Source organism: Cariama cristata, unplaced genomic scaffold (genome assembly GCF_000690535.1).
Source record: "Cariama cristata isolate BGI_N322 unplaced genomic scaffold, ASM69053v1 scaffold17916, whole genome shotgun sequence".
Lineage (NCBI taxonomy): Eukaryota > Metazoa > Chordata > Aves > Cariamiformes > Cariamidae > Cariama > Cariama cristata.
The window spans coordinates 37,877-62,283 of NW_009621747.1; the positions used below are offsets into that span (position 1 = coordinate 37,877).

Consider the following 24,407-nt stretch of genomic DNA (forward strand, 5'->3'; position numbering starts at 1 on the left):
AGAATTCATCTTCATATCTGAGGAAGAACCTTTTACACATTGCTGTGAGCTAAATGTGGAAGTATTACATCCTGAAAGCTATTTCCAGTTTTGCTTAATGAGAAAGAGAAATATTTTTTCTTTTTTTCCCCCTTTGAACAGACTTGATACAATTAACACCAGTTCTAACGTGCACAGAAAAGGCACGTAGTTTAGTGGAGTAATACCAAGATTTTATGCTCATGTATGCAAAGAAGCAATTTTTAAATCCTGTGCTCCTAACATATAAAGACAAAAGCTACTGAGGTTGTGTGTTGTTACCAGACCGGTAAGACAGAGAAAGTAACGACAAAACCTGAAAAACAATGATTTCTTTCTTTGTTCCTTACACACAGGTATGTCGAAACAGTTTTTCAATCACTAGTTAACAAAAACAGACAAAATGAATACTTTTGGAGGGATAAAGGCAAGTCCCAAGGAAAGGCAAGAAAGCATTCCTATTTCTGATTACTTCCCAAGGGTTGCTGTAACTATTTTAGAAATTTCCAATTTTTCTCTAAAAGCTAGTCCTTAAGTTCATGTTTCCTATCAATTTTGCAACTCTTCTGAAAAAAATTGCCACAAGAGGCACTAATTAATTTTTTGTATGTGTATATACACAGAGAGATATATATACATACACATAAAAATCACATCTCACATGGCAAAATTTCAAGTTTACTACAAGCCAGATAAATACTTGCTTTTTAATGTCAAATAATGTACTTTCAGGATGAACACTACTCCAGAGTGTGAAAGCCTTGGAAAAGCATGTACCTGTTGCTATGGAAACTCATTAAGCAGAAAATGGTAATGCACACAAAGCAGTGCGGACTAGCATAATAAACACAAGAAATTCTATACATCAAACACAAGTAATTGATTTTGCTGGCATATTGGACAGCAAAGATGATTAATGTGAACTCATTAGTGCGTAAGTACCAAAGGAAAAAGCAGCACTACTCACCACAGAGGCAGCATCTTTTCCCTTTGGCCAGCATGCTATAGCAGCTCCTTATAGCAAAAGCCAGGACATAAGGATTCCTACGGACGGCCCTGCCTCTGCATCCTACTTTTTACACATGTATCGAACCCAGGCTTCCTGAGTGAGAGGCCTCCCGCAAAAACCATGTCAAATGAAAATCAGATTTTGGAGCTGAAGCTACAGAAGTGGCAAGCTCTTCTCACAGCAGAGTCCCCACGGGACAAGAAGGAGAAAAGGAGATCTATTGAATCTAGTTAAGAAATGAAGATCTGAGCTTAGTGGATGCTTTCCTAACAAAACAGGAGGGGGGGAAAAAAAAAAAAAGGCATTTTATGAATGAAGGCCAATTAACGAAAACAGCCTTGAGAGGTTTTATATACAAAAATCAGGAAACTCATAATTCATGTATTTGGGTGTTTTTGAAGGTAAAGACTACCCTCTAGTGTCTGCTTTTAAAAAGAAAGCCTGGCTCCTGCCTGAACTCAAATGTGTGAGTCCAAGGCCTCCAAACATCGTGGAGATGCCTCCTACAAATTAGCACTTGAGCACTTGCATGAAATCTGAGATTTGGTCTATCACCTACTGAGACCCAGAGGGCAAAAAAAAATAATAATCTTGCCTTAAGAAAAATTACACTGAGCAAAGGAATTCTCTTCCAGCAAGTTTTCAAGTTCTGGAGGTGGACTGTGTTCTTTACTAAAGAGAAAAGGGATGAAACTTCTACTATAAAACTCAAAAGAAAAAAAGTACAGGCTAAATATGACTGTTCAGACCAAAAAAAAAAAAGTCTCTATTTTTCAGGGGAACAGAGAGCAGTGGCGAGGGCATGAGCTAATAAGTCAACTGATGCCCTGACAGAAAAAAATCTAATTTGTAAAGGGTATTCATATCGGTATTTGAGGGTTTTTTGTCCAGAAAATTTTCATTTCCATTAATTGCCCAAGATCTTAAGTCAATGCTTTTTTGATCAATACATTTGCAAATATACAATCAGATGGCCTCAACTTTTTCCCTACCTCACCCACAGGACAGTTTCTGCAAACTTTAAAGCTTTGGTCAATTCACTAGGAAAAAAAGCTTTAGAAGACAGGCAGGATATTCTTGAGCAAGTTAGTCTGGTTACATAGGTATTTATAAAATATCTTTTGAAAAAATACCTTAAATATCTTTTGTATTTTAGGGGAAAGTTAGAATACTTACATCAAGGGATTTAAAATGGAAGATGCATACAGCACAAATCCCACGTGATTCCAAACATCTGAATTTTTTTAATGGAAGGGGGAAAGTAAACTGTAGCAGCAAAGCCAAAGAAAGCATATGACTGCCATGCAGCAAGGCTTGCAATTGGGTAAGGGGCTGGGAAACATGGTATCTTAAGAAAATCGTTATGAGAGAGCAGCTCTCAATCCTAGCTTCTCACCGAGTTTCACTGAGAGAGGGTGCTGCAGCACTGCCTATCTGAGATTGGATAAAATTAGGCTAAACAAAATAATCTTATCTGTCTCTCACTTCCTTCTAAATTTCTACTAGGACAAGGAAGCTCTTTATTTAGAAAGGAGAGACTCTAGCAGCCCAATTTCTATTCTAATAGCACATGTCTCCACTACAGTTGCACCTGAATGTCTCGTTTTGCTTAGTCATCATCACTAAACCTCCCTCATTTACAAGGACCTTGTCATCAAAGATGCTTTATTACACAGCCTTGCCATTTCTCTTGGCAGACCCACACCCTGCATATTTCATCTTAGCACTGACAGCAATGTCATTAATGTAACATTTGACTCTTGGGCTTTCATCAATTTTTATATTTCAGGCCATCAGCAGGGTACTTGGTACAGTCTCAATGAATCACGTTCTGTACATAATACAGTACGGCTGATGGTTGGTGAAATGTTCAATTACATGGGGTTTACTTTCCAGAGCACACTACCTCTATCACCCGCAAATGCTGCTTTACCAGTCAATGTTCCTAAATATTACTGTTGACACAGCCAGTTCATGGAAGAACATGTCTGATTCTGTATTTTTTTTGCACAGCAATACAATAGACAAGGAAGCCTTTAGTTCTAAAATAATGTAAAGAATATTTGAGATCTGTTCCTCCAATGGTTTTCATTTTAAGAAATGGAGCCTTTAATTTCAAATCTGCCACATAAACTGACGGTGGAAAAATAATATTGTGTTGAAACTTGGTCTAGCTGTGCTGTTAGACAAGGTGCACTACTCAGCCACAATGACATAATGTAGCAGAGCTCATATGGTGTCATTTTTCAGAGTAAAAAACCCACAATTGTTTTTCCTGCAATTATGCAAATATAATGCGAAAGGGACCAAATAAGGGCTTTTTTTAGAAAGTTGGCTGGACTTAGGCACCCTACATTGTTTGGGTAGATTTTTAAATAACAATTAAGTGAGGAGCTCCCAGAAAGATAAAAAGCTAAGAATGATCCTGAAATGGGAATAAATACAAGAAGTGTAAACCCAATCATGATTCCACATTATCCACCCCAGGTAAGACAGCTGTATGCCTGAAACCTCAACATAAAATCAAACATAAATTTAAAACAGTGTGGATGCACAAGTGTCTTAGTCAAACACTGCATTACCAGTTTATCTCCATAGTTAATTTTTTCAAAATTGGTGCCAAGTTATCCAAATTGATCTAATGTAGCTGACCTTATCTGCTCCTCCTCTTGTTACTTGATATGCATAAGGTACAGCTTAAGCACCTATTATTACATCAGAAGCATGTTTGTTGGAAGACACATTTTTAATGGGCTTCAGTAGCACTGAAGATCTTCCTCCACGATCAAAAGCACAGACAAGACTCATTTCCTCACATAAACGAAGACAGAGCAAAGAATGTTATTTTATGCTTGTTATAAAGTTTAGCTTTAAAATTAGATAAGGTAGAAAAGACTGGAGGAGAAAAAAAAATAAATAGTGCTTTCCTAAACATGTATGGTAAATGTGATTTCCTAGTTTCAACATTAAATGACATCTGGTAACGTGGAATACAGTAATTGGATTTATATATGTATCCAAGGAACACGTTAAACAGGTAAACCAATCCAGTCAAACTGGCTAATTTTGGAGAAAATTAGGAATTCACGCTGTGCAGAAAAAGGGAAGAGAGAAGTTAAATACACATGCTTCTGCTGTGTTGCCACAATAAGCCACAGCAGTTAAATCGTACTCAGTCAGACTTTCATTGCATTTTCAAGTCTCATATTGTCAGCATTATAAGACAGCTGTATTGAATTAGAAATGCTGTGAGCATGCACAGATTTTCAGAATTCAGAGTTAGCTGGGTCTCAGCTGAGAGCTCTCATCTTAAACTAGCTACAAGAAATAATTTTGCTTATTAAACACATAGCCCTGACAAATATATCAGTGATCCAAAGTGTTTCTATGAATGGCTCAGTCTGTGCACTGTAAAGTGCCAGAAATCCAGTGAAAACACATTTAATATACAGAATTATGTCTAAATAATTGGACAGATCTGATTTTGCAAAACCCTTCATGGAAAAAGTATCAAACTGCACAAAGGACTCATTCCCTTTCACAAAGTTTCAGCAAAATATCATTTGCAAATGTTAACTTCATTGGTTGCTAAAACAAACCAAGCCCTACCATGCACTTTCTGCAAATTAGGAAACAATGAAAGAGTTTGAAATTGCCCTTAAAAAACCCAAAAGCTTAGACTACTGAACTAATTTATATTCAAATACATGCCACTAAGAATTTCTCTTCTCCTCCCCCATGCTGTATCCAGTCATCTTTAAAACCCCAAATGCACATATCCTTTCCTTGAGAATTCCCTCAGGATGCCATGACTTAAGCTGTAGTTTAATTAGCTGGGAGGGATAGTTAAAAACGTAGGGGGCTGCTTTCTACTTAGGGATGACATTTGTTGCACAGCTGGCCAAGATCCAGGAAAAGATCTATAAGAAGATGGTTTTCCTTAGTTTCAGAGAAACAAGAACTCAAGTTTAAAATGTTAGTAGTGAGTGTAAAACAACAGAAAAAGAACATTTTAGATTATCAGTACCACCAGTTCCACCTTCATCTGCGGTCTGTTGCTCTGTAGAAGAAGAAGGTTTGTAAGCTAACTCACAAGGTCAACAGCAAACAATGCAAGTTAACAAAAAACCAGGGAAGTTGGATATCATAATGATAATTTATATCAAAGTACTTTCAAACATGTTATAAATAAACACTTAAAAGTCAACACTCAAGCTGACAGAAGACAACACTACTAAAACACACTCAGTAGAATTCCACCAATTCAGAAGATAGGCTGAATTGAAGCATTTTTTTGTTTTATTTTATTCCTGGACAATAACTTCTGTTAAGTTACTTATTGGCAGGTTCGTCCAGTTAGGTAGTGCATGAAAAGATTCCTTCCACTGCAATCCCGATTTGCTGGTCTGATTTCAGAATCTTTACAAGCAGAAACAGTTAATTGTGCGAAACAGGAAACAATCTGAGCTGAAATTAAAGAGCCTTAAAGTGCATCACCTAATCTAAAATAGAACCTATTCTCCAAGAAGCTTGGAGACTGCCCACTGCGTCTCCTTACTGGTCATTCAAATCATGAGTTAGCATTCTGTAACTCCAAGAGCGTGTTTAAAATATTTTAGATTTAATGTTACAGTATAACTTGGTTTTTTGTTCTGTTTATCGTCAATCTTAGCACACCATTACCTGTACTGCATCCTTCAGATGCAGTATTATTTTAACATCATACATTACAATTCCCCTTGTCTGATGGTTGGGGGCTGGCAATGCAATGCTGCCAGGTGTTGTATTTCCCATGTGGCTTCTCTCTAGCTCTTTCCAAAGTCAAAAATAGCTCTAAGTCTGAGCAGCATTTCAGGGCAAGTACAGAGAGGATTCTTTCCCCAGGAGCCACCCGTATCCAAGATAGGAAAGGATGCCCAGGTCCCCACAAATAGTGCTTCTCCTGCCAGTGTCCATACATAACATTCTGTGATTTTAGCTGTGCTAGAAAAGGTGCTACCTACCTGTTTTGCTCTCTGAATCTGGAGTTACAGATCCTCCCCATGACCATCTCTTCTGTCGTGTTTCCAGTCGCTGATTCCGTTCCAAGGTACGATGCATAACTGCTTCATATCGTTCCTATCACCAAACAACATCTCTATGAAGCTTATAACCATAAAGCACAGCTATGCCAGAAGACAAAATACAGATTTATTTTCTCCAGTAAAATTTAAAATCTGTTTACCTATACCACTTGATAACAAGTTTTTGTTAGAAAAACTATCATGCAAAGAATGTTAAGGGCAATTAATGGTTTCAAAGCACTGCAAACATGATTAGGTTGAGCTAAAGCACAGATAATCTGTTCTGCTCTTTACTTAAAATAGCCAAACAGATTTCCTATTCAGTAAACAGTACTACTTTTCTAAATAGGGATGAACCCCAAACTGAGCAAAATAATTGCTTACCCTTAAATTATTTATATTCTGAAGTTACTTCTAAAGGACGATAAAAATTCTCCATTATAAAATACCAAGCGTAAGGCTATTTGTATTTTCAGAGAACTATACAAACACTGACCCAAGTCTTAACAGATACTGTTATTAATAGAGATATGATGAAATCAGAAATAGCAACACATGATGGCAAAACTGCAAAAATGACCAGTCAACTCCAGACCTCAGCAACCACTGCTGACAGGACGAAGAGGACTGAAAGAAGCTTTTTCTTCTGTCTTCAAGACTAGTAACTGCTAATGGGAGAACTTTAGCTCTTGTGCATAAAGATGAATTGTAACCATGCTAGAGTGTTTTTTCTCAGCCAGGTTTCCACACGTGTCAACAACAGATTTCTCTTCTGGAATAGTCATATCCCAAGTGATCTTTTGAAACAGTATTTACTGCTGATATATTGCAGTAAGATGCCAAGGGGATTCATTATCCAAACATTTCTCCCTCTTGAGGACACAAGACTTTTACCTTCTTTCAACAGCATTTCACAACACAAACTAAAAAAGTTGCAGTGTATAACAAAGTAAACTTGGGAGGAAGGATTCTGTTCGCTGACAAAAGGTAAAATTAAAAGTACTTCTTTGAAATATAAAGCTTAGCTTCCCTTCTGTTAAAGAAACCTGAGCGAGAGTTTACCCAAGGTGCCAAAGTACCCAGAGATTATGCAATCCATAGACGGTATTTCCACAAAGATATCTGCAGTGCAGTAATTCTTCAAAGTCATAGCTAAAGACATAGGCTTCACTTCACAAAAAAATCAGTTATCAGTTTGACATCAACACAGTAAGCTGCACAGCTGTACAGAATAATTGGGTAACAATTATTGGGTACCTGAGAAGACAGGTACCTCAATCCTAGCCATGGCTACTTGTTTTCAAGACCCTCTCAGGCAGAGAAACACTTCTTTTTCCATGGTATTTGCTATTGTGCTGCTTCTTCTACTCTATCTAAGGAAGATGATTAGCTAAATGAGACTTGTCTGAAGTACCAAACAAGAATGTTGGAGACTATATTTTTCTTGATGCACTTCTATCTACTAAATTTACAACTGTAGATGGTATCTTGCTGGCAAATATTGCCCTAAGATAGCTTAGCTTCTTTAGAAGTGGTTATTTTCTAATGTCAGAGTACCAAAGTCAAGATCTGTTTTCACTTTCCGGTTGAAAACAAGGTTTACAGGTCAAGTGCACACTATTTTCCCAGCTGCCGGATTCTTCATATATAACTCTCTATGTACAAGGCCATCTTCCTCCAGGGACCAAGTAAAAGGCAAGATTAACACCAATCAAACACTCAGCAGCTACTCCTTGTATTCCTTGATTATTCACCTCAGTGGCCACTTAAAACATATCCACTATCCTCAAAGTTACATGAATAAATGTACTATATAGGCTTAGTGGTAACACCCCTCGAAGCATATGGGATGCTTTTTGCTTAAAGAGATGATACTGCACTGGACTGCAGTCAAGGCCCACCCAAACATTTCTGCTTGTTCTCCAGCAATGTAAACTATTCCATGAAGTTCAAATACAGTATCAATCTGAACACACCCAGAAGCTGATTACAGATAACCAAACACCCGTGTCGACTACTGCCAGACACAAAGATGTGTTGTTAGAACAATGTAACAATGGCTGGACTCCAAGGGAGCAGCCAGCCAGGCTTACGGGCTCTTCATCAATGACCCACAGCAAGTTCTTACAACTAGCTGATGAAAGCACACGTCTCATGCCTTTACTGCCGACACCCTGGCAATGAACCCCTTCAGAATCTGCATCACATTTAACATGCACTAGCAAACCTATTCTTCAAAAGGGATGGCATAACTTCATGTATTTATTTCTACTTTCAGCTTCTGTCAATTTGCAATGAGCTCTGCAACTTGAATACTGCCCTGCTAGTCCATGTGCAGTCAAAGCAAAGGCAAAGAGTCAAGTAAGAACAGTCAATACACAGTTCAAAGCAGCAAATGGTAACTACACAGATAACATTATCAACTGCTCAACATATAGTAACAAACTGTAATTTAGGAGAAGTGAAAGAATGTGAGCCTCTTAGGACACACAGGGGCCCCCAGGAAGCAAGACACAGAAAGATCTAAGATCTGTCACCCATGCTGATTTACAAACAGAATCCACAAACTGCACTGAAAGGAATCTAGAAATATAAGAATATGGGGTGGGGTTTTTGCGCATGTGAAAAATAATCAGTGGCCAAACAGCAGCCACAGCTCCTGAAGTGCTGAGTGCCTTGGGTATAGCTAAAGCTAGGCCTGGGATGCGGAAGGAGGATAGGTGTCTATAAAGCCCACTGTACAGATGTGGAAAATATTTTTATGTTCTAATACATCCACCATTTCCATAACTTTCTATTTCACACCACTTCAGAGCATCGTAATGTAGGAAAACAACGTAAGAGTTTCTTTAAAACTATGGAACTTTGATGCATAGTACCTTTTCCTCCTCTATTTTTTGTTTTCTCTTTTCTTCTACTGCTGCCCTCCGTTGTTCCTCTTTCTGCTTTTGTTCTTTTAGCTTTCTTTGTCTTTCTTCTAACTGTTTTTCATACTGGAGTTTTGCTTTTCTCTCCTTTTCAAGGATTTGTGTCTCTTTGGCAGCTGTAAATTTTTAAGAAAAAATTAAAGTCAAACTTAGCTATTCATTGGTATTACAATGCAACTTACAGGCAAGAGACTACCAAGCAAAATTATCACCACTTAAAGCTAAAAGGTACAGCAAGATTAGCTTGCAGAGCTGGATGACACTGCACATGATGACAGAGTCATCTTTCATTCTGTCCCCAGGTTAGGTTGGAATTAGAACCTTTCCTGCCATTAGACTTTACTGTCTAGACAGGAATGTCAGGATACGCATACGCCCTATGTTACGCATATACTTTTCTTGCCATCGTAACAGTGAGGTCTTTATAAATAAGTAGCAAGTTGAGTATCAAAAGGCAGAATTTTCTATGTTGACATTTTGATTTTTTTTTTTTTTTTTGGAACAAGATACAATGAAAAGATTTAAAGCACTGAGTGACAAGATGGGAAAACCCCCCAGTTACTGCATCCAAGTTCAAAATAGTTATGTCACTATTCTCTGCAGCCTCCACCTAGCAACAGCTGTGCACATTTTAACAGGAAGCTTCAAGTCCTGTAACAAAAAGCTAGTGGTTGAATACACAGCAGAAGTATTTTCCACAGCTAGACAGATGAAATGAACCAAGAGACCTCATAATTACACCAACAATGCATAGGCAGTAGCTACATATAAGGTCCCCAAAATACTTCTGAATTTATATGCGTCCTAGTCCTATCCTCTCTCCAGGTTAGGATAGCACAGTCATTCCCATTGCTCTTTATCTTTGGTTTTATGTAAGAAACAAACATACAGGCCAGAGAGACACCACTCCTCTCAAGCTGGGAGACCAAGGACCAGGACTACAGGGCATACTGTGACCCCTTCAACTCCTGCTGCACATACATGCACTGATTCACCTCACAAACAGCATAAAGCCAGACAAGAGTTTTATGCTTTTCTCTAGGTCTCAGATTCTTTGATAAGATAAAGCATATACTGCTGACACTTCAATCCAGGAGTCATTTCAGTGTGCTAGGAAACAAGCGAAGCAGCGTTCAAGGCAATCAAGGCATTCAACTAGCTAAATCTTTTTTGGTTTTCTCTGAATCAGCATTCCCCAAACCTCAGTCTTCAAGGGCTACAGGAAGCAGTTCGAAGCTAAAAGTTTTACTTTCAGAAGTGTTTTTATTAAGGCTTTCAGTAAGAAATTGGCTAAATTTGCTTGGTGGGCACTAAGAAATGGAAGGTCAGAAGTGACATACAGCTTCAAGAAGCTCAAAATCTCTGGAATGTTCTCCTCTCAAATCTAATACTTCTCCATTCAGGTTCACAGATGGTCACTGATGCAAGACCAAGAGCAGATTTTGCCTCTTGTCTCCAGCAAGCTGAAAAAAATGACTGAACCAGGAGTAAGAGAGTAAGTTATCCCTTTATCACAAACATTTTAGGCAATTATACTTTAAACGAAACATGAAAATACCATGTTGCTTTTCCCGTTCTTCTCTACGCTCCCTGGCCAGTCTTTGTCTTTCTTCTGTTCTTAGAGTGGAACCATCTATCACTGTCAAAAGAAAAATTGAAGACACATAATTGTCAGTTATTTTGAACATTCAAATTTAAATTAAAAAGTCAAAAATCTTTACTATCAAAAAGATAATGGAACTTCCCAAGAGATACACAGACCACCAAAGCACTGCACACTCTATGTAGAGATTAAAGATGTCATCTGAAAAATTCACAGGAAGCTGAATACCCTCCTTTTTCCCCCTTCCCATTCCCTCACAACAAGCAATCCACTATTTTAATAGGTGCAGCAGAAAGCAGGCACAATATTAAAAGGCCCAATGCATACAGTCAAAATACAGCCTGAGCAGAAGTCAGACATGTGAGAACATACCCTTAGTCCAAACTCAGCTCTGATCCTCATTCTTGTACATATTAATTCCTATAATCAAGAATTACAGGAATCTAGGAAAACTCCATCTGAGAACAGATAGTTCACCCATCATGACAAATTCAAAGTGCTGTAGGATAGCTAGTTTGCAGGCTAAGCAGAATCAAGACTGTTAAAGTCTTTTCAGGTATAAAAACTTGAATTTCAGTAAGAATTGAACTGGTAACCTGACCCGAGCACAAAAAACCCCAAATATCATTTATCTTTTTTGTAATGCCCTGCTGAAAAGATAGGCAACTTAACTAACTGAACTCTGATCTGAGTCTAGAGCAAAAGTCTGTCATCAAAACCGACCTTCAATGAATCTACAAACCATCTACCAGGTGCTTTATGCACTCTCTGATGCCTCATGAAGAAAGAGCACCAAACTTCTTTTTAAGAGATGTTTTACTCATTCCCTACTAACTCTCCCTTGTGAACTCAATACTTCATTAAGAACAATGACCAATAATTATACCTGGTTTAGTTGCTGTTTTTATATTTATTGAGGTCTGGACTGCAATAGGGCTAACGCCACTTTGGCTTCTTCTTTCTTCTGCTATGGCTTGGGCTGCAGCAACTGTGAGAAAGAATCATTTCATATTAAGAAAAGCTCTATGACCAAACTCATGAAATAAATATCTAAAAATAAATAAATAAAATTCTGTTTGAGGTTGCAGATCCTTTTATTAAATAACTAACTTGGGACTGCTCAACTTGTAAGAAAAAACTTGTCGAATGAGACTTCAGACCTGGTACAGGTTTTCTTTGTAAAAACAACAGTTGTAAAACCTTATGTTCTAAAATGTGTAGCAAAGGACTACAGAGTTTCAAAATAATCAAACTTATTTAATAACTTTTCCAAGAAGAAAAACAGTATTTAGCAAAGTTACGAGTCTGTAAAAACTCTTTGCTACTGCATGTACATTTGCGGGCTGAACACATACATGTAATAGTTGATTAGCACTGGCAGAATCATATTCTGACGAGACCCACGGAAGGAAAGGTTCATGAAGACCTTTTATTATTTCATGACATGAAACAGAAAGTGGATTAGCTGCACAAAGTAAACCATTAAGGGATGCTTACAATGTACTTCTAAAACTGGATCTTCAAAAATAAATTTTAATTATAAATTAGACTGCAAAACAGTAATTTGAGCATTTGTGCAGAGACCCATTCACCTTATTTGAGTTTCATCAAGGTGAGTACAGTGAACTGCAGGGCTATGACTTCCAGTTAATCATACAAAAATGAAATGCTAGTGATATTAATTTCACTAAATAACGAAACCCATTAAGAAGTCAGGGAGACTAATTTACTGTATCACCTTCCACAGATTTTCTTTATTTTGGTATCAACTTTCACTTTAGCTAATCACCTTTCAGGGTGTGAAGGTGAAGTGTTAGAGCGAAAGCAGGCAGGGCAACCTGTAAGCCAGCATTACCCCATTTTCTGGCACAGCTTTGAACAGGAGCATCCTTACAGCAGTGACACCTTGTTCTCACTGTGGCTGACAGATACGGGGAGATCAACTTGGTTCTTACAGAAAAGCCCAATTTTGGGGGAAGCAAGAGAACACACCATGCAATCAAAGTGTACAGTCGATGCCTGTTTTAAACAGCAAAGGCAATCCACAAAAGTAATGCATAACCTGCTGTGATTTCAACCATATCGTGAAGGATGAATAGTAGAATTTGGTGTTTCATTTAAAAAAAGAAGACGACAGCTTTGCCAATGATCTCAGCCCTCCCTTTAACAGAGTAGTGCAGAATGCAAAGGAGGAAGGAAGAGTCTCCCTCTTCTCCATGCATTGCCATGACAACTAGTTGTGTCATGGTAATAACCCTCCCTAAGGCTGTGCCCAAGAACAATCACCTCAAAGTGTTTAATCCCATGTGATGTCAGTGATAAATGCTGATTACAATACTTATTCAGCAACTCTAAATTGTCACCCGCAGCTGTTGCCATGTCTTGAATTAATTTTTCATTGCAGTACCAAACAAAAGTCTTCCTCAGTTCCATCCCATACATCTCTGAGGCTCTTTTCAAACAAGTCAGAGACCAGATATACTGCGACACGGTAAGATTACCAATTGGTAAAGAGAACAGCTAAAAAAGGGCTCACTGTAATTTCACTATGTAGACCAAAAGTCAGTCAAAAAGCTGATTTTGTACACTGTTGCAGTCACATGGATGGGAATCCAGCCCAAAAATTCACCAAGTGGAGAACAACAAAAATTACATATTCTCAACACAATTACATGTGAAAACAGCCTGAGGAAAACCAGCCTGACACAGGTTTTTCTGAGAGCAAAAATATACAGCCAGGGCATTTATATCCAATGACACCTTTGTAGATCACGAAGGCTCAAAGAACACAAGCTTCTTCAAATACCGTTTAAAGTTAAGACAACTACAGAAACCTAGTTGCATCTTTTCTTCAGTCCCTATCAGCAAGGAAGGAGAGAGAGGAGGTGTACAGGCAGACTCAGCCAATTCAGCCCAGCCCAGCTGGGAAAAAAGCCCAACAGAATAAATTCATCCTACACCTACACTAGGTTTAGTTAAGACCAACAGTGGAATTTTGCCTCAACTATTACAGTTTAAACATCCAAATTTCTGTAACGAAGTTACAGTAAGAAGCAAGCTGCCATTTAAACAGGTACAATATTAATTTTATTTTACTTGCAGAAGTATTTATTATTAGAAATCTTGCTGAACAAACCAGTCATAACGGATGTAGGCGATTATGTATTTAATTTATTCATTTGAAAAAATAAACAAACATTTGAATAATGTTCATGATTAGAAGGTACTCATTTAAAAAAAAAGTGTCATATCTACAAAGCAATTAGTTCATCTTAATTAATTAAGGTTGCAAAAAATTACTTGAGGTTCCATAGAACAGGAAAGTGGGTTACAGAAACAGCACAGCTTGCAAAGGACACAGAGGTGAAAAAAAGTCTAGAAATACTTAGCCAAAGGATTTTGTATGTCAGGGGTTTTTTTGTATGTCAGTTGAAATATTTATGTTTGCTGCTTCAATGCTTCATTATTTGAATAGAAACAACGTGCTTACAAATTAGAAAGTAGCAGATTTAAAAGCATTAGGAGTGCACCTTTGTGTTACACAGAAGCAATTCATTTAACTAACAGAAAGTTAGAATTAAAAATGAACTGGGGATTTGAAGAAAAGATTATTAAAAGGGGAACAGCCATCACATTACATGCATCCCCAAGATGTGTGAGCTCAATTTCACCAAGTTTTAGGTCAACAGACAGGTTTTACAGCCCTTGTCAATTTTATGGTAATTTACAATATGAAACTGCATTTTTCAAAATCCACATTCTACTACAGTAAGAGAAAATTAATTGCATACTGTTGTACTCTGCAACCTTTAAAAAAATACAGATTTTATTTTGCTTTAACATGATAAAAGAAATCTTACTTTTTAATACATTAAAATATTCTTTGGCACATATGCCTATAATTTTTTTGGCTTGTTTTCCTTAATGAATGTAGCAGTCTGCTATGGAGTGAGGGTTCACTGAAAAGAATTTTCCACAAAATAAGCCTAATACTTCTGTAATTAATCAGGATACCCCAGAACAGGAAACCAGTTAACAACCATTTCACTACAACCTGTGTTATGTCCTGTATTACTGCAGGGTGCCTTCATGGACATATTCAGCAAACTTCCTGGAGAAGAAAAACTCTCTTAGAGGCAAATTAAATCTCATTTCTATTCTCAGCTTCCCCTCCCACAATAGTCACTAAAGGCTTTCACAATTGTAATTTGTGATCAGCATAAGGCGTGTGTTTATCTTACCGTAGTCTACCTTCAGCTAAAATCAATAAAAGTACCAGCCACAAGTGGCCAGTAATAATATTTACATTCATTTAATGCATAATAAAATAAGGTTATTTGGAACATAAAATAGTTAGCTAATTTGGGAAGCTGTTTTCCTTCTGCACCCTCATCACCACTGAGCACTATGTGTCTGGCCACGCGTATCATGGATAAACCAAGCCAATGGAAGCACCAGGAACCAGCCGCTGCGGGAGGCAAAGCGCCAGATAAAGCCAACTCTCCCAATTTCACCTTCCAGCTCATGATCACGCTAATCGCGCAGGTACGGCGGTGCCCCCCTTGCACTGAACATGGTGGTACTTCCCTTCACCGATCAGGTTTCCAATATGTCCTGAAGAGACCGGTGCTAAAAATAAAACTTTATTTCTATTTCAATCCTTGCACTGAGTTAATACCCTTGGCCCTTGCCAAGACTGTCAAAGGACCCATACAGTTGCTGTTCTTAGTAAACCTCATTAGGGACTGGATCAGCTCCGTCCCTTTACCTAGGGAGGTTCAGGGCCCCCATCCCATCATCTCTCTCGGTATCTGTGACCCAGCTCGACTCTGCCCCACTCACTCTTCCCGAACCAGAAAGGAGAGCAGAATGTGCTGACTTTCACAGCAATCCTTCTGGTTCTTATGATTTAATGACTCATTGTACAAAGCAAGCAAACAAAAAAATCCCGGACTAAGCCTTTGAAACAAAAGTTAGGAGGTCTCCTGAATATTAAGCATTGTTATGAATCTGTTTTCATAAAAGTTTAAAGCAGGTAACAAGAACCCAATAAGCAATCCATAAACCAAAAGTGAACTTCCCAGCAAAATACCTCTGATTTTATGGCAAACTGTGCCAAATCTGCAAGTTGCCATTTTCGTCTTGCTCCATTACAGGCAGCTACTGTTTGTCTGGCTGATAGTAATCCTTTTCAGTAACACTGTTCAGATCCTTTTTCTTTTAATAATTTTTGTACATGCTTTCAGGAAAGATGAGGGAAGATGGCATTCAAGTCTGAGATTTCTGTGCACTGTCTTTTAAGCTGATTTCCACTCATTAATTAACACAGGTTATGATCTTGCATCTGTTTGTCTTATGTTAGACGCTTTAAAAATCAGGTATTGGTATTTACACCATTACTCCTTGTTTAAAGGACACCAGAAGAAGGATGCACCCTCACACAAACAGGTGGGCAACACAAAGTTTCTAACAATGAACAGAACAGCCCTCTCTGTATGCATTTCTCTAGCCCTGCTCTCCCTCTTCTTTCTGTCTTTCCCCGTTGATCCTCACGTCCCATCTTTGGGCTGCAAGGACTGACAGGCTCCACAACCCAACACATGAGCCTCCCAGTAGGCACCTTCTGACGGACCAGCTGGAAGGCAGATGGTTCTCCTGTTTTGTCTGGGCAGTCACCAGATGGGAAGCACACAGATCTCCAGAAAGCAGTGCTCGCTGTCTCTCAGCTTCAGCAGGCCAGAAGAGCTTCCTGTTGTCTTATCCTTATTCCAGACTCTATTTAAACACTTCCACTCTGTATGGATTCCCTGCATGGGATACCTATTTTGTTACCTTCAAGTGCTTTCCTTCCCTTAAGCCCATTTCTGCAGCTGCAACAATCTGGTTTTCTTCCCAATGTTCAAGGCAGTTTAGGATGATTTCTTCAGTTCATCACAAGTATCGATCCCACTAGAAAACTCCTGACACAAGCATTCCTTTGTAGTACATGAATTAGCACCTCAACAACTAAGTATTTGAGATATATTCGCAAGAATCTAAGCTTTTACTTATCCTTAAATATCCACACTCAGATTAAGAGCTGGAAACATGAAAAAAAAAAAAGAATTCACATCAGTAAAAAACCACTACTTATTTCTTATAAGGAAACCTACAAAGATACAGCTGAAGCAATCTCAAAGACATGTTACATATTCATTCAGCCTAGGGCATGATCAGAGAGGCACCAGGAACGTCGCTAGTTAATTTGTGGGTTGATCTCTGTACACTTTCCCCTAGGGGAAGCACACAATCTAAACCAAACTTGAATGTTATACAAGCACAGACCAAGGAATCAAAATTTGTCCTTAAAAAGAATTGTCACCCATCTCCAAAAACTTTCTACAGTCAGAGATGCTATACCGTTGTCTGACAGCCACGTCAGGTGAGTACCACCCTTAGTCCAAATGCTACTGATAGATACTGCGAACTTACTTCCTATGGAGTCTTACTGATTCCTGACTTATTCTCTTATTTTAACCTTGCTCACTCACCTCAGCCAAGAGTTATGCTTCTCTCTACCTAAGGGGAAAAGCAACTGCCAGCACAACGCTTAAAGAGGACAAAGAGATGTCACCAACTCTTGCAGAAGCCATCATAAAGTTGGTAAGAAGCACTGCTTGTACTGTGTATGCAGGGCTGACAAGCTAAATCCACTCTCTTCTCTGGAAAAGATACCCAGCTTCACGATTTGAGGTTCTTTATTAGTAAGGTGTGCTATTATTTATCACTTGAAAGAAATGAAACTGAACCACAGCAGATACTCTACTCTCACTCACTGGTTTTCTGCTGCCTTCACTGTCCCCTTTGCCACATTCTTCTTCCCCATGGTTCTTCTTCACCTTCCCAAAGAAACGTGAAAAGGCATTGCATTCTGCATGATCCACTTGTCAAATTTTTTTTTTTTTTTTTAAAGAACACAATTTTTCACCATCTCTTTTGGTATGATAACATGATTTGTACAAAAAGGCCCTCCGAAGGGGACACTTCTCCAATTGACACATTCCCAACTCCCTGCAAGCTTTAATGCAACTCAGATAATTTCCTTGTTCTACCTGGCATTAGTTATTAATCTGTTTATTGCATTGTGCTTACCAAGCTTATCTGCACGATGACATCTCTTCAGAGCTGATGCTTCCTGCATAAAGGATACGCAAACCTCTCAGTCCCAATTGTGTTCTTTAGCAAACAGCCATGCATTGCTGTCTTTTCTTTGATGTCTAGAAGTACACTCTTAGTAAGACATAGCCACAGGGAACCCAGAGCTTTGGAAAGGCTGGAGTGCTCATTATGTTTCTCAGTGAAAGATCAATGCACTAAGATTTGTACTCTCTGTAAAATTCTCCACCAGAATACACTACGGCTGCATTTTAGATGGAAAGAGAGTATTTCTGCAGTGTTTCTGTAGGTTGGCAAATACAAACTCTTCTTGCCAACTGCAAAACAAACAGAAATTGCTTTCATCCACTTTGAGTGATTTCTTTTAAAGATATATTAGACACCGACTGCAATGCTGATGCAATAAACTATGACTAAAAGTCCCTTGTGAGCCTTCCCAAGTGTAAAAGAAATCAGTATTTACCTGCTTCTGCATAGTGGAAATTCCAAAGTATCCTAACATACCAGACTAAAATGAAAGTAGTTTATTTAATAAATATGCTCTCACATAATTTCAAGTGGATTCATTGTGAAATTTAGTAGTTATGTGTCACAAGTTAAATGCTTATATATAGGTGTATACAGATTAAACGCACCAAGCCGGACAGAATTAGACACAGGTTTAACAGCTACAGAAGGACCAAAAAGGTAAAATGGCAGAGTTTTAAACAGAGAATGGAAGATTACTAGTACCCACTCTGCTGTACAGATAATTTTCTTTCTTTTAATAAGATTTTCCAATGCCTCAGGCTCCTGGAGTATATTAGGAAAAAAAAAAGAAAATTTAACATGTTTTGTTCCTCACATTGGACTGGCTCAACAGATGTCAGAGTAGTCCTACTTCTAACCTGCTCTGGGCAGTTTAGTTCCTACTGTAATTCTAGCTCAAGCATTCGCAAAAGCTAGACACAGAAATCAGCTATCTCTGCTTTACTCCTCCAACTCTGGAGGCTGCCTTAAATTGACTCCTGTTCACGCTCCCGCATAGCCACTGCAAAAAGTAACTTCAAGACAAATTTCTGCTCTCTTCTCTTTCACATCTGTTTTCCCCATTGTATTCATTCTTTTCTTTATATTGCACTATCCCTAACACTGGAAATCAGCTAACTTCTATCCACTACTTCCCCCTTTCCTGAGCAGTTTGGTTTCCTTTGCTTGCTTGAAGCATGTTCTTGCAAATGCTTTTGTCCTCTTGTTTGCAGGCTGGCTATTGTTTAATATACCCAGCCCAAACAATACCAGCAAAGAACACAGCCTAGCACTACAAGTCACAACTAACTTGAGACAAACACTGCAAAAACACCATTTTGAGCTTTCTTTAGATGGAAGGATAATAGCTCCTTTACACAACAGCAGTGAAAACTACTGCATTTGCCTTTTACACTTGATGAATTTCTTATGGCAACTTTAGAGCTCATTCAAACACTGTCTCTGCTTCAGAGGAAGAGGGACTGTGTTGGCATTTTCCCGAGACCAGCCTCCAGACTCAAATCAAATCACTCAATACAGCCATGCACTAGAACAATGCTATAAGACACTGACAGGTCCACAGAGTGTTTAATGCAGCGAACCCACTGTCTAAAGCAGAACACAGTCGTGCAAAATGTAAAAGGAATTAAACTGCAAGTTTTCTTAAAACTGTATGCTTAACCTAACTAATTAAAAAATGAAAGCTCTGAGGCATTCCACTACATGCAATGTAAGACCCCAGCAAAGTAATCACGAATCAGTCCATGCCCCAAAGAGCTTAAAGAATGGGTAAGTGAAAAATGACAAACAGGTGTAAAAAAACCCAAGCAGGATAAAAGGGCAAAAAAAGACCAACACAGAGACTATATTTTTCCTTGACCCATCACCTCGTGGCACAAAGTCTTTCAGAGAAATCTGAAAGTAAGTAAGGTGACACTCACTGCTCTGGTCTGGAGATGACTCTTCTCAGTTCTGAATGTCCACAACACAACTTACCTATCATTGATCAACACCGTGCTGCAAAAATAAGTTCCTTTAAGAGATTCTCTTGGCAAAACTAAGCAGAGGATAAACTTTCAAATGAATAAATGTCTTCTACTAAATGATGTTCTTTATACTTAAAGTTCTCTACAGGATTTCTGTATTCTTGTAGCCAATCCCTCTCGGACATGGGAAAGGAATTTTCACACTTGGAATCTTTAAAACACTTGCCCAGAGAAGGTGATTCACAGGCCACTACAGTATCTTTGCTCCCTCTAAAGATTCAGGTCAGTGCATTTAAGCAGCAGAGGGTGTCTGTAAATTAAGAGCCAGTTAAGTACTCACAAAACAGTATTTTAAAAGTTCCTTGTGAATTATGAAGGCAAAAAAACACTATGAGGAAAGACAGAGGTATTCTGAGCATGGCTAGTGGTAACTGTTCTCTTCAAAGGCAGCTTCAGCTGTGGATCCTTCACCTAGAAAGCAGAAGTTCCAAACTGACCGGAAAATAAAAATAATTTAGAAAAAAACAAATGTCAAGCAACTAGGCCAGGCTTCCTTTAAAAGCAAAAGCTTGTGTCCATTTATGTACACTGTGAACACCACAGGCACATAGGGTGGATGGCTGAGGCATTATGCAGAGCAGCTGAAGCTTCTCTTTCAAACGAAAACACTTTGAGCAACATTTGAGTTTTCTTCTATGAATCCCACACTCCAAACAAGTTAAACACCAGCATCTAGAACAGTTTTAATTATTGGACAGGCATACGCAAATACATCAAAAGCATATCATCAATTAAGAATTACCTGGTTGTAAGCTGCATAATTGGAAGCTAAATGGAGCTAATTTTTTTTTGTGGCAGACCAGGAATTTGAAGTTCCCAGTTTGTTTTTAAAATATCACAAGACATCTGATAATTTATATTCACAGAAGTCATTAAAATTGCATGCTTAGAATTTCATTTGTCAGAGTATCCTTTCACAACAGGACCGCAAGCATCTCCAATTAGTCAATCAAGTTTAAAGACAGACAGCAGCATTTGATACCCCTACAATTATGACTAACCCTGAGTATTTCTTCCATTTGTCTCATAGTAACCCAGTGCTTTTCTTCTTAACTGTCTTAATACTTTTAAGAACTGAGAATTAATAATAGCATATTAGTATTTTAAATATTCCTATCTGTTTTCTTTTTGAAAAACACAAGTGTATAAAGCAGCAGCAGTCCTCAATTCTAGTCACATTTTAAGGCTATGCACAGTTCGGGACAGTATGAGCCACAGTATCTCTGGGTTCTCATCATCAGGGTTATGATCCTTGCAAGTCATTATTTGTTTAATATTTCCATCTGAATTGAAGCATGGAACCCAAATTTGTGTTTTGTAATTTTAACACATGGAGAAATATGTAGAGAATGCAACATTCTGTATAAGAAATTTCAAAAAGTATGCTGTATATGTACATGAGTTTGATTTATTTTTTTTTTTGCTTTACAGCAAGGAGGAGGTCTTTCTTGAATGCATTTGGAGAAATCTCAATAATTTAAAGTTTTAAATTAGAATAAAACCTTTTTTATAAACCACTTACAACTGGAAGTAATCTTCAAAATGTTAAGCACCTAATACATAGTGTACATCTTTATGAATCAGCATGAAATTATCCCTGCTCCATACTATTGCATTTCTATGAACAAGAAGAAAATGAAATTAAGGCTCATAGCCATTGCAATTACATTAAGTTCTCAGCCTGACTTGGGAGTTCTCTCTCACCACTGGGATCTATGTGAAATCCAATTTCTGTGCAGTTCTTTGCATTTATCACCTTGGCACTTTGTAAAGCAGTGTAACTACTACTTCCATGCAGAGAAAAAAGATGAAGCACAGAAAAACCTTAAAGATCTCGAAAGTCATGAGGAGTTTGACAAAACAAGAAACTGAAGGCAGACCTACTGAATGCCAGTTGAATGCCCCAGTCACTGGGCCACCTTTGCTCCACCGATGGAATACGTACAAGTCATTCGTACAAACACCATCAAGTAAGACAACAACTGAATGCTGAAGATGCTTTTACTGTAGCTCCCCTATGCTATCAGAAACCTGGCAAAGGAATAGTTTCCTTGTCTTGCAGCTTCACAGACAAGTTTTGAAGCCCATCTCTACTCACAACTGCTCTGTAAAACCCAAAGGCTTTTAAGGATCCAAATTCAAAAGTAAATTCTTTCTCCCTTTCAGCAAGCAGCTCTGATGCAGAGGTGAATTCATTGGTTGTCTGACTGACAGACACTTCTGGATCCCAAATAATTTTCTCTAGACAGCACTCACCATCTTCTGTTGTGGGACTCTGCCACCAAGACTGCCAAGGAGTTCTCTAGGACTTCCATAGGCGTTGGCATGAACTTGTGTTCTTAAGTTCGATTTTATCACTATTATCTTGAGACCGGACAAATCTGCACATGTTCCTGAGTACTTGCTTGAGCAGTGAAGTTTCACTATTAGATATCCATCCAGCCTTCCTTTCATGCCAATTCTGTGTATATGCATTTGTTAAAGAAGTTACCAGGAACTGTGCTCCAGGCAAGAAGGACAAAGCCAGACAGCATCACTTATAGAGGCAGAAACAACTCATTAGATGGAATGAAGCTGTATTTTATCAGACGACTTCCAACCAAACTGGGTTTAGCCATGCAGGTCATGGGAATTATGCCTGCAGCTAGATTTGTTGAAAAAGGCACTTTATTTTTGTCCCATGTCCTGAGACAGGTTTCTCAAAAGATCATGTAGGTCTTGGAAAGGAAAATATACAAATAGCATTTTAATATACTGTTTTGAACAACCTTCACAATGGTGATTCAATACACTAGTGGAAATCCTAGCAACAGCGCAGCCAAGCTCTGGTAAAATCAAATACACGATCTCTAGCACTGATACTAGAAAAGACAGGATAGGAGATTTTAGTACTTCAGTGAAAATGAAGATAAAACAATAAACGTAGGCTACAACAGCTTAAATTGTATGTATTTTTATTCTGATTACCCATACCACTCAAGAAAAACCTCATTTACTGGGTAAACCACAAGTAACTGACTATCCTCCTCTTCTCAAATCTTAACAAGCTCAGCAGTGCTTATGGTATTAGAATAGGGGTAAAAATTCCTCTTCATCCCTGCAGGACGACAGCAGCAAGCGTGGATCACGAGAATGGAGTAAGCAACTGCCGTTTATGCACTGCTGCTTCACAGTGTACAACCACAATTCACTTCTAATGTTAAGTAATGTTCATGCATTACTGACAGAAATGTTATCTGGCTTCTAGTCATAGTAGCGAATTCTGCTTTTTGTCATCCACCTAAAGGAAATAAGATTGGACAAGTGTGTAAGGGCAGAAAATTATTGCAAAGGAATCATAGAACTGACACAGCAGGCATGATCTGGCCCGCAGAATCTTAATTACAGTTGATACTCAAAGAAAGAGAAACACCTTTTCCTTACCTCAATACTAGCTTGAATTGGTAAGAAAAATATTCTCTTTAAACTTACCACATTGGTACAGAAGTTAGTAACAAGTGGCACCATGGGATTCTACACTTTCAAGGCCTAAAATAATTAACAAGCACCAATCAGCCACAGATCAAACCAGTATCAAAAGGCTGGTAACAGAGAGCAGAGGTACAGAACAAGAACCCAGTGGAGTCTTGTAATAAGGACCCACAAAGGAACCTATGCAAAAGATAACTATACAAAAGGTATATACACACGTCCTAGCCAGACTACCAGAAAGAGCCGTGGTTTCTCAGCAAGATGCTGCTCACTTACATTTATTGTCTTTAAACGTGAGATTCCCAACTAGAAGTTCACTGGCAAATGACTGAAGGTGCATGGCACTATATTTGTTTTGTATAGATATTTGTTCTCCAGATTGATTAAGACAGCAAAGTACATAATTGCCCACAGACCGGCAGAAACTGGGTGCAAGTATTCTAGTTAGTAGGTATTTTGGAACCGAGAAGCTCCCCACGCAGCCAACCAAGCTTAGAAAGGCAGAAAGTTACGTCCCTCTCCGAACCTGTCAAACCGCAGCATGGGACCAAACGAGGTTCCTCAGACTTGGCTGCCGCTCACAACTTCTCCAAACAGCAGCAAATACAGTGGCAATTATCTTGCAAATTCCACTGTTAACCACTGGATTGCATAGATGATTTCTAAACATCATTTGCTTTCCCCCACGAGTGAGGGAGTGCTACTGACAAAAAGTCAGGAGCAGAACTGCCGCAGCGCCTGTATGCCCACAGACAGCATTGCTTCAATTCACGTTACCAATGAGTTCATCTAGCATGTAACTGCTAGAAATGCATTCTATGTAAACTGAAGTTTAGATTCTGGTTCAGTGACTTCTATCCCCCGGGGGAAAAAAATTCAAGGTCTAGCCTTTCCAGGATCTAGTGAAGGTTTTGTTTTTTAACATGATGTGCATATTAGAACATGTGCGTACCTAAAGGGAGATGGAGCTACCCGGTTCAAGAAACATTTCACCTCTGGTTTTGGAACTAAAACTAGGTCATGACAGCTGTCAGCAAACGCGGGTGCCCATCTTTAGAAAAACTTAGGAACCACAGTGTAAGTACATCCAATACACAAAAGAAAATT

General features: G+C 38.5%; 1 protein-coding gene across 1 annotated transcript in view; it reads right to left on the reverse strand.

Moving 5' to 3' along the window:
* Window positions 1-11,101, reverse strand: part of MAP7D3 (MAP7 domain containing 3) — a 29,622-nt gene extending 18,521 nt beyond the window's left edge. Inside the window, exons 1-5 of the mRNA XM_009702098.1 lie at window positions 11,098-11,101; window positions 10,576-10,656; window positions 8,970-9,133; window positions 6,031-6,145; window positions 5,055-5,087 (exon numbers count right to left, since the gene is read on the reverse strand). Coding sequence (XP_009700400.1) covers window positions 5,055-5,087; window positions 6,031-6,145; window positions 8,970-9,133; window positions 10,576-10,656; window positions 11,098-11,101 — 397 coding nt within the window. The remainder of the gene's footprint in view (window positions 1-5,054; window positions 5,088-6,030; window positions 6,146-8,969; window positions 9,134-10,575; window positions 10,657-11,097) is intronic.
* Between the last annotated feature and the right edge of the window lie 13,306 nt (window positions 11,102-24,407).